We start from the raw sequence: 13,201 nt of genomic DNA on the forward strand, positions 1-13,201 counted from the left end.
GACACACAACAACTGAAAAGCTCTGGTGTAATTCATTTCTAGGACAGTGTTGGTATACAGAGTCAGGGGACAAAACCACCCCGCAGTCTCAGCTTGTTGTCAGACTTTGCAGCATCCACAAAGTAAGACTCACAAATAAGACATGCTGCTGTGTGATATCAAACTTATGATCAAATAAATGTCTTGCTATTTTTTTTATCAGTATGTGAGGAAACTGCATTGTTGAATTCTCTGCTGAATCGCATATGCATTTATATTGGTATCAAGCAAAATAACCCCCTGTGGTGGGCTTATTCAGGGAAATTCACTATAGTTTTTTACTGTATGTTCCAAATTCAGTAGCTGCAACACTGTTACTTTTCATGATTCTAATATACTGCCAGTACAAACTTAAAATATCAGACTTGACCTGTTTTTCCGCTGATTTAATTTCCAGTCGTTTTGAGTTTAAAAGACTGCAAGACTGCAGGAAGATCAATCACACTTTGAAATCTGTATTAAAGATGAGTTGTACCTCATTTAACTTGCAGTTAAAGACACTAGATGGAAATTGTACATGCTCGATTAAGAACAAGAATGTACTGTAATGTCACATGCTTTTGATTTTTGCATCCTTATGTTGTATCTGAAAGCAGCATTGACAACTATTTTGGGCACAGACTTTGCTCTTGTCTTTCCTGTCTTCTTCTAATGAGCTCTTTTGTACCCTTAGGTCAGATGACACCAATTCCAATTAGAGTGAAGAGCTTTGGGGGTTGATTTTTTTTTTTTATACTTGCAGTGAAAATTACTTTCAGATTGTGCATTTACTTCTGTGTGTCAAATTCGTTTAACCTCAGAACATGGAAATGAAACGGGAGTAAGCCCGTTTTAATCGCAATGAAAAACAAATCACAAGCGGGATGTAGACCGCTGGAAGCTTTGTTGGCACTTCCTGAGCTATTACATTGAATTTAAAGGCTTTGGAGGGTTTAATCACCGCGCTGGATTTTGAGAGATTGCATAGTATTTGATGAATACACAGTGGATTAGGGACGGCGGGCTGATTCATCTGACTCCAATGTGATCTAGAAAGGTGTCAACATCCATTTTCCACCTATCTGTCTGGTCTGGGATCCATCTGCGATTGTTGGCCTATTTGTGTCATACCTCCCCCTGGTCTCACCTAACAAGCATTTTCAATAGATGTTGATACGATGGATGGCAACACGCTGAAAACCAATAGGGTATAAAAAAAGTAAAATGAAAAGTGATGCAGAAGTTGTACAGTATGTAGCTGCTTCTTGCATCAACCAAAGTATGTCTCCGGTAGCAGTTCAAAACCAAAAACAGTTTATGTGTTAATATTTTATGGAAAACTGATCCTGTGTTTATTGGAGAACGAAGGTGTTGCCATCTGTCAAATACCAGCTAGGAATTCTTGGCACATCAAATATAGAAAACCCATTGTCTCACCACACGCACACACATGTGTAGAAGAGGCTACATCCCTAATCTGATGCAACTTGCTCTCATATCTGACAGGGTACATTTTCGAGATTCCAGCTTCCTCTCGTTATGACTCAAACATCTTTGTCCCCTCCATCGCCTCCTCATCCCCTATTATCTCTTTCCTCTTCTTCTTCTCTTCTCTTCAGAGGCCAATTGTTGGCTGGCCTGTTGACAGTTCACACCAAAACACTGAAACAGAGGCTTTATTACTTCTGGAGTGTGTTACCATAGAAGTCCTGTGTCTGGGGTTTATAGAGCAAAGTCTGAACTTATAGGAAGATGTGGATGATGCGCTTCGTAGTGTTTAAGACACATTTTGAATGAAGGAATGAAGTCATGCACTGACCTTTTCATGACTTTCTGTAGAGATGTCAAGTTTCTCAATAAAATGAAAATACCACATCTGGTCACATCTACATCATGTTATTGCTCAGCAGCAAACTGACCTCACCCATGATGACACTGATAATCAAAATAATCAAAAAATGATATACTTCAAACTCCAACACCCATTTAGACTGAACCCTGCAGCGGATCCAGAGGGAAACCTGGATCTACGATCGAAATTACAAAAAACACTCTCACAGCTATGACATTTGTACATGAACCGCTAATAGTCAGCATGTGATACAGAGTGCATCGAAGTTATTGTGCGTAACTAATCGTTTTTTTCCTCTCCTCTCTTCTTCTTACAGTGCCTGGGAACTTGGGCTGCTTCAAAGACAGCGGCGATCCCCCCACCCTGTCCGGCACCAGTGAGACCTCCAACAAACTCACCATCCAGAACTGTATCAGCTTCTGCAGGAAGCAGAGATACAAAGTGAGATTTGAAACTAAAGCAGAATTGTATAAAAGAAAATCTATAACCCGAGAGCATGTTTTAAGTCAAATGAAAACTGGCAGCTTCTGTGGGAGAAAACATAAAAAAACAAGCTCCTGGCACTCATACTGGCAAGTTCAAATGTGGCCACTCACTGAATGAGAAAGCATTCAGTCAGTTGCCCCTGACATGTCTAAAGTTGACATGAGCTGTCTCTTGCAATAGTCAAGCTTTCATGTAAATCATCTGCATTTACGGGCAGTTTCCTGACAATTATCACCATGATGTCCAGTGCAGTCAGTACCCCCTTTATTCAGCCATCAAACTTCCTGTTTGAAACCAAGCAGCGGATGACAAATCATCACAGCAATCAAGGCTGACAGCTGGAAATGAACGGTTATTAGCCCAGTGGGCACCTCCTCTTCAATGCATTTTACTCATCTCTGAATCTGGCATGCCATTGTCCCAGCTATAAACAGTGCCAGGTGTTCATTTTCTGTCTCAGCAGATCCGGTTCAGCTCTGTCTGCATCGACAAATAGTGACAGCTTCCCCCTCCCCTCTCAATTCAGCAGATGTTACCAGATGTGGCGGCAGATTGGCATCGTCTGCCTACCCTTGGACTGTCACTGTCCTTAATGTGCATGTGAAACATCAGTGCTCGGAAGTACAGATCCCGTGTGACTTTTTGACAAAGAGCATGCCTGATGAGTTAGACAGCGATACATCACTTGTTTGCTCCGCCAGAAATATTCACGTTGGTGTTTTCAAACGTTACTTCATCAGATAGAATAATGCAACAAGGACGTAGCTTGATACATCTTGGCGAGAGCAGAGGCTCCATAAATTCCTATTCCATGAGAAAAGACGCAGAGTGGGAAATGATGCAGTACCTTCAGTTGTGTGAACTCATTTAGGGCCTGAAAATTGGACAATGGTGTCCTTTTGAATGAAGGACAATAGCTCTTTTGAGGACAAGCAGCCATTGGTGGCGAGGTCAAGATGTGTGATGGTTTTTGACGTTCCACATTCCTACTCCGACGCTTTCAGGAACAGTTTACTAACAGTTTTGATTTTGAAGATAGATAGGTGCTATTTCTGTAAGGTTTATTCTGTACTCTCTTTGTACAGCTGTGTGTTTGAAAGGCACAAGGAGGCTTCTAATCAGACGAACTGAGAGGTTGTAGTTTTCCAGACTTGAATTACAGAATCTTGTAATCACGAGAGAAAAAGTAATTAGGGCACTTTAGTCTAAAGTCACTTTCAAAAAGGCAAGGAGTTACATGAAGTGTTTACTAAGTGTTAACACAATGTCACATAAAGCTGATATGAGAAACTTAACTTATAAAAAGTACATGAATATGTTTTGTGTGTGCAGTTATTTTTATTTTCATGCAAATTTGTTGTGCAATCATATAATAATTGAATGGAAAAAATTTAAAATATTTTTAGAGTAGAGAGAAAAGCCAAAATCTTCATGTTTCCTCTACAAAGCATTCTCTGAGTCATCAGAATGACAGTCAATGTTTTCCTCACAGGCACCCATTGCAAATGGATTTGTAATGAGTAGCATTATGAGAAGCGTTACCCACAGTTTGTTTTGAATTCCTGACTCTTTTTGTGTTGTGCAGCTTGCCGGTATGGAATCAGGATATGCCTGTTTCTGCGGAAACGAAGTGGACCTGCGTGACCACGGAGAGTCACCTAGCATGGAGTGTAACCACGTTTGCTTCGGCGACCATACCCAGCCCTGCGGTGGAGACGGCTGGGTCATCATCTTTGACAGTGAGTATGAGAGTGTGTTGCTCTGTCTCCGACTTCATGATCTTTTCTGCTACTACACAACTTTGCAAATTGAGATACTCTAGCTGAATTTTTCGAAAATTTGTAGTGCCTCTGTACCAAAATATAATGTACTCTCCTCTTCTCAAGGGTACTCATGACACCTGCTGTATGTCTTACTGATCAAGATTAATGTGATGGCACAAAGATGCTGAAAATGGCCCCTGTTTGGTCATTAGTTCAGAGACAAACAATCTGAATCTCAGTAGCTTCTAAACTTTGATAGCTTATACAGTATCTCTGACTATTTCCTCCTCTTTTTTGTCCTCTAGCTCGAGTGGGGGCCTGCGGTGGAAACTACAGCTCTCCATCAGGAGTGATCTACTCCCCTGACTTCCCAGACAAATACTCGCCTGGCCGTGTTTGCTACTGGACTATCCAGGTGCCTGGATCCTTTGCCATCCTCTTCAACTTCACCTTCTTCGACATCTCTGACCAGACGGACATGGTGGAGCTATTGGACGGCTACACCAACCAGGTGGTTGCACGCTTTGACTGGCGCAGCCCACCACGGGAGCTGGTGAACATCACAGGCGACTTCGTCATACTCTACTTCTACTCAGACCGCACAAACCAGGCCCAAGGATTTGCTCTGCTTTACCAAGGTACCGCAGGATTTCACTGGCTTTTCTGACATTTCTTATGATAAGGGGTCCACCACAAGTGCTTTGAAAAAAGGTAGTTTTGTAAAAGCCTATGACAGTATCACTTCTAAGGTTTGAGTTTCAGCAAACTGCCTGAGCTACAGTATCCCTCACACCCACCAAGAGTCACATTTGCATGATCAGGTGCGTGCTGACTTGCTGGCTCCGTGATGGAGTTTTGTATGGCAGCCCTGGTTATTAGACTAATGTTAGCTCTTGTGAGGCAGTTGTCACGCCACTGGCAGGCCCTTTTCTCTTTTCATTTGCTAGTCAATGTCTCACAGCCCTGGGTGATACTGCATATTTAAATAATGTTTTGTTTTTCTAGGAACTCGCTCCTTTTATCAAGCCGCAGCAAGCTGCTTTGCTTCTTCGGAGTGTTCCTTGGTGAATTACATACAAAACACTGTGATACTATGCACCGTGCCTTCTGATAGCATGATTGCACTGCAGAGCACATATACGGCTGAGGAACTATAGCCCACGCAAAGTTGAAGACCTTACGGCAAAATATTTTATCTTTCCAGACTAATGTGGAAAATATAGATAGACTAATGTGGAAAAAGAAAAGCTGTCATCTTTTGTTTTCACACTTTGTTCTCCAACAATGAGTCTCTGCGTGAACAGTCTGAATGCACCAAAAATGATTTAATCAATTCATTTGTGGAGGTATGAGCAAAGCACACCCTGATATAATTCAGTGTAGGTGACATTCAAGCCCGCAAGTCGCTACACCAGCGAGGCAATCTGTCCCCGCTCCTCCCTTTCTGCCTCCATTTGTAATCTAGTGTCATTTTTCTCTCCCAGTGGCGTTACAGTAAAAACAATATCTGGAGGTCAGAATCCTCTGACCTTTGGACAGGCATGGTACTTTCTCCTCACGTCTTGATTCTTGTTTGACGTGTGGCATCATGTAGCCAAGAAATTGAATCTCAGATGTGTTAGGAGAAAAGGTCACCTCCTAAAGTAATAGAGTTTTCTGTTTTCTTAAAGAAAGATAGAGAGAGAAATATAGCGAATAAAGACAGAAACTAAAAGGCAAAGACAACAGTTAGGCTGAGTATCAACACTAAATACATCTAATATCTCCTTGGTGACACACTGAGTGGTAGAAATGGTAATCTCAGGGTAAACACTCTCAGATGACGATGGCAGAGGGTTTCAGCTGTGCCCGGGTTTTGAAGCAGGGTATTTTGTTTGCAAATGGGGAACATGTGGGAAGTTTTGGGAACATCACAGTCAGGTTGAGCTATTATGTGAAAAGAAAAAAAAAAATCCCATGCTGCTTTTAACATCCAACCACCATTCATGGATGAGTGGAACAGGCCTGGATCAAATGGTATTAGGAAATAGTTAGGGAGTGTTTGATTTAAGCTAAGTGGGACACAAGATGGGTGGGGTTTACCATATCGGGACATTTTGGTAACCAGCTCGTCTGTTATGTAATCTGAAGGATCTGAAACTTAGAATTATGACTATATTAATTATATCTTTTTAATTTCTGTTTCTTATTGCTTTAAGAATAATTTAAAGAGACGTGAGTATAAACATGTCTTTGAGACAAATTAGAAAAGCATGATATCTCATCATTTCAGGTTGCTTTTAGATTTCGGACATGTTTTTCTTCGCCAACGCCTAGAACAAATATAAGTAAGAAAAATAAAGAAAGAGTCAAGTGAGACATGAAAATCAGCATGAGACACATCCAAAGTTTTTTTTCTCACGAGCAGAAGTAAAAGAAAGTTCTGAAAATCACACAGTGATTTTAAATAAATCACATCTATGTTTAGGAGAAGTAAATGAAAGGCAGAGGAGATGTTATTTAGGATATTGCTTTCCTCTAGGAACACACAAATGAGTTGAAATAGTCCACGCTCTCTGGCACTGTTGTTTTATGAAGCAAACTCTGCCCATCTGGTGCTCTGAGCAGGTTAAAACAAACAGAATTTATTGCAAACACTTTTTGAATCATGTCTGGAGCGCACAGAAAAGCTCTCAACACCACATGTTTACAGCATGCCTGAGTGTTTTTGCAAAGTCGGTCTGTTTCTTAAGAAATGGAGTTAGTATTAAATATTCACTTGTGACTCTGCTGTGTATACTTTCAACAACATAATCAACATGATGTATCCTTTTACTGCGTGCTTGCACCAACAGCCCACTTTACCCACAGGCATAATTAAATGGGTGTTAAGTGATCAATGTCCTCAACTTGTAGAAATTACAACAACATGGCAGACTTTCTTCTTCTATTTCCCCACTTTGAGAGCCATGAAAGCCTGTAATACATAGAAATAGTCACATCTTCACCACATAAAGATGAGTAGCATGTAGTGATCAGGTGACATCATACATTGCAGAAAACTGTAATGGTATTCCACTTGAGGCTGAGAGAAGTGCCTGAAAGAAAGTAATATTAACAATTATAATAAGACTATTTTTCAGAGATGGAAAGACTAACTCTGAGAAATGATTTATAGATTGCAAGATGGACAAAATGAATAATAGATGTGTTTGAATAATGGAAATGGCAGCTGGTTTTGCTTCTCCAGCCTTCTCTAAACTTGTTTCCACCCTTTTCTTTTTGTTTTTACTGTTCATGTCAATCACATTCAAATTATATACATTATATACATAATGTAGATGGTGCCAAGCAGTGTTGTTGCTTATTTTGTTGTTATTGACAAATATAAAAGTATTGCAAAGAATAGTTTTCCAGTATCAGTAAATACGTATATCACAATTAAAATTACATGAATCAAATTTTACTTGAATCATTCATTTAAACAACAGGATTTTGTAAAACTATGACACACTATGCTCTTATCAGATAATTGGATAATCAGAAGATTATTATCTCGTCCTACAGTAATCCAAAAACCGTAATACTTTCATAATGATGTTGTTCTTATTAATGTCAATCTTTTGGGCTTGAGAACAAGGTTACTGTTGAAGATGAAATGTTGGTAGTTCATGCGTACTATCATTCTCCATTGCTGAACAGTTTGCCAGTAATACTGCATGTGTGCATGTGTGTATAGGTGTGTGTGTGTGTGTGCATCTGGGTGTTCGAGGGGATTTCTGGAAATGCCAGAAAGTCGAAACAAATGTCAGCACCTGGCAAAGTAATCCTTGGGTCACTAGCATTGATCGGCACATGGGTCACATTGTGCTTTGGGGCAGTAAAAAAACCTTTAACTGATCTGAGGTAATGTCTACACCTTGATAGCGTCAGTAACAACATCCAACTGTCTATAAACCTGTCTAAATCACTTTGTCTTGTTTCCGCAGCGCTGAGAAGCCAAGACACCAAAACAATGGATGCTGAAGGAGAGGACGAGGATGAAGGAGAGGACATCTCCAGCACGGTGGGGCCCCAGCTGGCCGGCAGCGTCACAGAGAGATCCAACAGCACCTCTAATGGACGTTCCTCCCAGATCCTCTACGTGATCACGTCCAGCCCCGGTAAACCGGAGCACAACATGCCAGGTCAGTGGGCTGGACGCGGCGAGACCACCGGCCACAGCGCTAGTATGTTAACACCCATGATACACTGCACTTTCTGTATCTCTCTCTACCTCTGCGGGGATGTTGTGGGAGTTTTCTTGGCTCCGATTTAGCATGACCTGAAAGCATTAAAATAATCTTTTTCCATTGAGATGCTCCTGAAAAGCCCACAGTAACTTCTTATAATCATACATAGGACTAATGATACATTATGCTCATGTTTTTTTCCTGTCAGTGACTTATTGGCTAAATTAAGTTAGTTCAGGTCTCCCTGCTGATCACAATCAGAGCACTTCTTCGCCTGAGCTACGCAGAGTGGACTAACGTGTTTTGAGCTCTTCTACTTTCGTTAAACACTATTCTCTCCAAGCTCTGAGTGTTCTGTCTCAAAGGGCTAACTGATGTATTTCTCAGCCAGAGAAGAACAGATGTGCATTGATAATGCATCACCATTTCTTGACAATTTGCTGGCTGAACACTGGTAACAGGTGTGCTAGCGGTGCTTGAATATTTCTTTGCTTGCTAATCCTTTCAGTCTGCTTCAGTTTGTTTTCATTACCGTGTTACTGTATCTGATGTCTTATAACTGTGTTGCTCCCTCCCTCTCTGTAGTGTGGACCATCTACGCTCTGGCTGGTCTGCTCATACTGACTGTCATAGCCATGGTGGCAAAGCTGCTGTTGCACATCACAGTCAAGTAAGTATGAGGACGATTGAGGTGTGCATGATCAACCAAGCATCAACTGTCAATGCATTCATATCCCGGATTACGGTTTATTCATGTCATATTGGAAAAGGGTGAAAAGACAGGATGACATTCACACATTTAAAGCTCGAATTTTTATGTTATTGTCACATGTCTGATGGTATACTGTAGAAAAATGAGACCATCTTGGTGAAACTTAGTGCAGTCTATGTGTTGCTTTCAGCTCACGAATGATTGCCATGAATTCCTTTATAGTACCACTAGAAGTCTCCAAAGCCTGAACTTTTTAAATCCTACACATACAGTCGGGGAAAGTTTGAAATTTTCTGTGTTAATTAGCTTCCACTGGCAGAAAATGTTTAAATAGATACAAGAAAGTTTTAAGTTGGACCAAAGCCAAGTGTTTGGTGCACAGCAAGCCTTGTCTTTATTTTTAACTCCTAAACATACTATAGGGGCTTTAACTTTTTGCCAAACAGCACAGCATTAAATCATCTTTTTTATCATGGAAGTAAAACCTTCTAAAAAACAAAGCTCAACCTGTGCTGTCAACTAAGTTAAGGTTGAGAATTTTAGATAAATGACACAAAATATTCCTGCCATAGATAACTGTGCTATAAATGTCAAATTAAGTAGTAGATAATTGAACTTACAAAAATATCTGTGACTGCCACTAGATTTTGTGTTTAAAGTAAACCCATCATTGTTTTAATGTATTGAATCTCTTTCCATTATTCTCTTTCCCTCTCTTGACTCTATCTTTCCTTATCTCTGTTTCCTACCTCATCTTCTCCTATTTCCTCTCTCTAATTGTTCTCTGTCACTGTTGTCTGTATTCTCCTTCTCCTCCTTTTAATTTTTTTTCCCTTTGCCTCTCAGGTCGCCCAACATCCCAACAGTCAGTGGTTCAGACAGCTGCAGCCAGAGTACGGCCTCCTCTGAGCCCTGGATCATCCTGTACCGGCCCTCCACTATCTCCCTCTTCAAGAAGAAGCTAAAGAACCACCACGGCGACCTCAGCCCCCTGGTGGGCAACTAGCGCCACTGCTGCGCTGCTACCGTTAACCAAACGCCACCACCACCCACAACTTCTCTGTACAAGGGCCGTCAGATGCCAAGCCCTCAGACAATGAAACTCTATGAGGCGCTAAGCTAACAAGCCAACAACTGAGCGGCTAATGACAACTGACTGAGTGACTGCTACTAAATGGCCCGTACGTGGGCCGAAGTGGCTGGGCCCTCCCATCCTGCTCAGCACCAAAGACAAGGAGGACAGACAGGGCTGTCAGTGACCACAGAGTGGGAGAGGAGAGCGAAAGAACGGAGTAAGATCTGCAGCTCTGACAAAGACACAAGGACGCTTTTAACATGCAGGGAAGCTTCACTGGCTCAGTGAGATTCCATTTCCATCACACACGGACGTCCATAACAATCAACATACTGTACCTCCCGAAAACCCTCCAGACTGCAGGCTCACCAGTGAAAACACAACACAGCCAGGCAAAGAATAACGGCTAACTTCACTGTCTGTGTTCAGTTTAGGAAACAGGGAGCTTTACCTCTTCCTGGTGCTTTAGAGTCACAGTGGCAACCAAATCATCAGTATCAAAGAGAGGATGAAGAAACGGAGTCTTTGATACACATACACATATGCTGTAACACTTAACAGCTTAACAGTTTTATATAACTCTTCTAACTGCCTCATAGGGATGATGAACACTTGCAGCCAAAAACCAGAATCCTCCCATCCAAAGAGTTGTGTATTTATTTGTGTCTTGATTCTGTAAGCAAAGTGCTAATGTTTCTTTTTGATGTGTTTCACGTGACAAGCAGCTTTCTGAGGAGAGGGAAACAGGACATGGAGACGTCACACCGAAGGTAGATATCACAGCACTTTGGGGATGAATCACTTGCTGTAAAATGAAAAGATCAGAGAGAAAGAGAACACGCTCGCCCACTCGTTCACTCAGCGCTCTTGCAGATTTGGGTGGGGAGAAGAAGTAGCGTCGTTCGCTGGGGGGGTTGGGTGGCGCAGTTTGCAGACAAACTGCCATTTAGGGAGGCTTGGGAAGATCTGAGGGCTTTTTCTGCTCGGTTGTGGGTGGGAGTCTTTCCGGTTTGATGGTGTTCAAGTGCCTTAAGGATCTCCTCTTCCCTTGTCTCAGATTCCTCACATCTGTTTCTTTTACAAAGTGGACTAGGGTCCCACAAGAGTCTGCACTTCTTTAAAATCAGCTGTAAACTCTGTATGTTCAGAGTTTCATTCCAAAATAAGATAACCACCAAAATGTAAAGGAAAAAAATTATGCCACATCTTGTACAGTGGTTGAAAACATTGAATCAAGAATACATCATAGTCTTTTTAAGCAGAACACACTCAACTAAACACCTCTCCAGACTGGATCTTTGGCATTTTTGTTATATGATGGACATTAGATGATTTATTTTTTTCTAAGAAGAACACATAGTTATTTGGAATAGAAATCTTCATGTACTAACGGACAAGGCTTTAAAAGACAATTTTGTTTTCTAATTTCTGCGTTTGCTCTTATAGTCTTAGTCTTGGACATTTACTGAACATATTGTTCACATTAAGTTGTCTTTTGATTACAGGGGGGGGATGAATATTGTTGTATATTATGTAATTCAGTGTGGTAATGATGATATGATGATATTTATGTCCGCTCTTTCATTTTGTGTCTCGGCAAAGCATTTGAGAGACCCGTCAAAGTGCTTTTTGTATTTACTCATCAACTGCAACTTTGTGGAATGCAGCTTTTTTTTTTTCTCTTCTTTAGACAGCAGTAAATTGCCTAAATTCACAAGACGCTGCAGACACCGAAGCTTTTACTTGTCGCCTTGATTTCAGGCCAAAAGGTTGAGCGCAAACAATATACCCAGACAGAAATGTAACCAAAAGCACTCAATGGTACTATGCACAAGCTGACAGCAGGTTTGCAGCTGTGAGGGTTTTCTGTGCCATTTAAACTACTTGTGAAAGGTCAAAGTCTACTGGTGCAACATTGGCATAGTAATTGGCCTTTCCTGTCGTGGGACTGGATGTTAGAGGGTCAAAAATCTTCCAATGACTGTCAGAATACATAAAGAAGAGACCCGAAACGTCAATGCACTTAAATTTGCTTCTAGTTCCACGTGAAACGGTACTTGTTTTTACTTTTTAAGTTCAGTCTCAGTGAAAAGAAAAAATGCACTTAGAAGATGTGCAACAACCTGAGCACTTGAGACAAAAGGTTATATTTTACACATAATGCAGCATCACAGTGACATTCAAAAGAGAGGATTTATAGCTTTCAAGAATCAGACAGACTTTTAGGCCCATAAAAAGACGAATAACCTTTCTTCCCCAATCAGAAGTTTGTAAAAAATGTGACTCTGTCCTATATTCTGCCTGTCTGCTCAACTGTAACTCATGTTAATTATTGCAAGGCAAGAGCACATGCCCCTGGGTCTGTGATGTTCAGAGCAGACCATGCGTAGAGAGAGAGAAAAAAAAGGAGCGTGGATGTGGGAGCGATGGGAAATTAATGTGCGTTCAAATCAAACACAAGCTAACGAAATCTGACAGTTAAAATCTAACATGGGCATATTTGTTTGGATAGCCTGGTGAATTATGCAAACTCCCATTTTCTGTCCCGTCCTCCAGTCAATCGGAAAATTCCACGCTATCTTCTGAGCGGTGGAAACCGTCTTTTCCAAAACTGTAGTTAATGTGAATGTCCTGTAGTGTTCGTTGATGTGAAAACACCAGAAGCCCTGTGGAAAATGATCTCGAGGGGCCAAAACATTGTTTTCATGAAATTGTACATAGCAAAATAGTGAAAATTTTAATTTATACAGTAAATTATTGTTATTTTGTATGTGAATGGGATATAATCTATCTTTTGTATAAGTGAAGTACCTTTGTAGTTTTATTTAATGTGTCCTGGTTCCAAAATAAACACTGTATGCATGTTTCTTAATACTTTGTCATGATGATTCTTCTGTTGTCCTCTGTCCTCTTAATAAAACATTTATTTCATCACTGTACATAACATTACATACCCAAGTGGCTGAGAAGCATATGGGCCACAAATACCAGATCAAGCTAATCCCATTCACTCTTCCCCTTTGAAACCTTTTTTGTGCACAGCACTGTGAGAGAAAATCAAAAGGTGCAGTGTGATTTTCCAAA

At 40.9% G+C, this 13,201-nt stretch overlaps 1 protein-coding gene across 2 annotated transcripts in view; it reads left to right on the top strand.

The window, feature by feature from the left end:
• The window catches only part of kremen1 (kringle containing transmembrane protein 1), a 61,544-nt gene extending 48,555 nt beyond the window's left edge, over positions 1–12,989 (top strand). Inside the window, exons 4-9 of one of the 2 annotated variants that reach the window (XM_042420165.1) lie at positions 2,187–2,311; positions 3,942–4,095; positions 4,425–4,757; positions 8,088–8,327; positions 8,916–9,000; positions 9,889–12,989. In XM_042420165.1, coding sequence (XP_042276099.1) covers positions 2,187–2,311; positions 3,942–4,095; positions 4,425–4,757; positions 8,088–8,327; positions 8,916–9,000; positions 9,889–10,048 — 1,097 coding nt within the window. In that variant the 3' untranslated portion in view covers positions 10,049–12,989. The remainder of the gene's footprint in view (positions 1–2,186; positions 2,312–3,941; positions 4,096–4,424; positions 4,758–8,087; positions 8,328–8,915; positions 9,001–9,888) is intronic. The other variant, XM_042420167.1, reaches the window with a different exon arrangement.
• Positions 12,990–13,201: the final 212 nt, after the last annotated feature.

Source organism: Thunnus maccoyii, chromosome 9, assembly GCF_910596095.1.
Source record: "Thunnus maccoyii chromosome 9, fThuMac1.1, whole genome shotgun sequence".
In the NCBI taxonomy this organism is placed as follows: Eukaryota; Metazoa; Chordata; class Actinopteri; order Scombriformes; family Scombridae; genus Thunnus; species Thunnus maccoyii.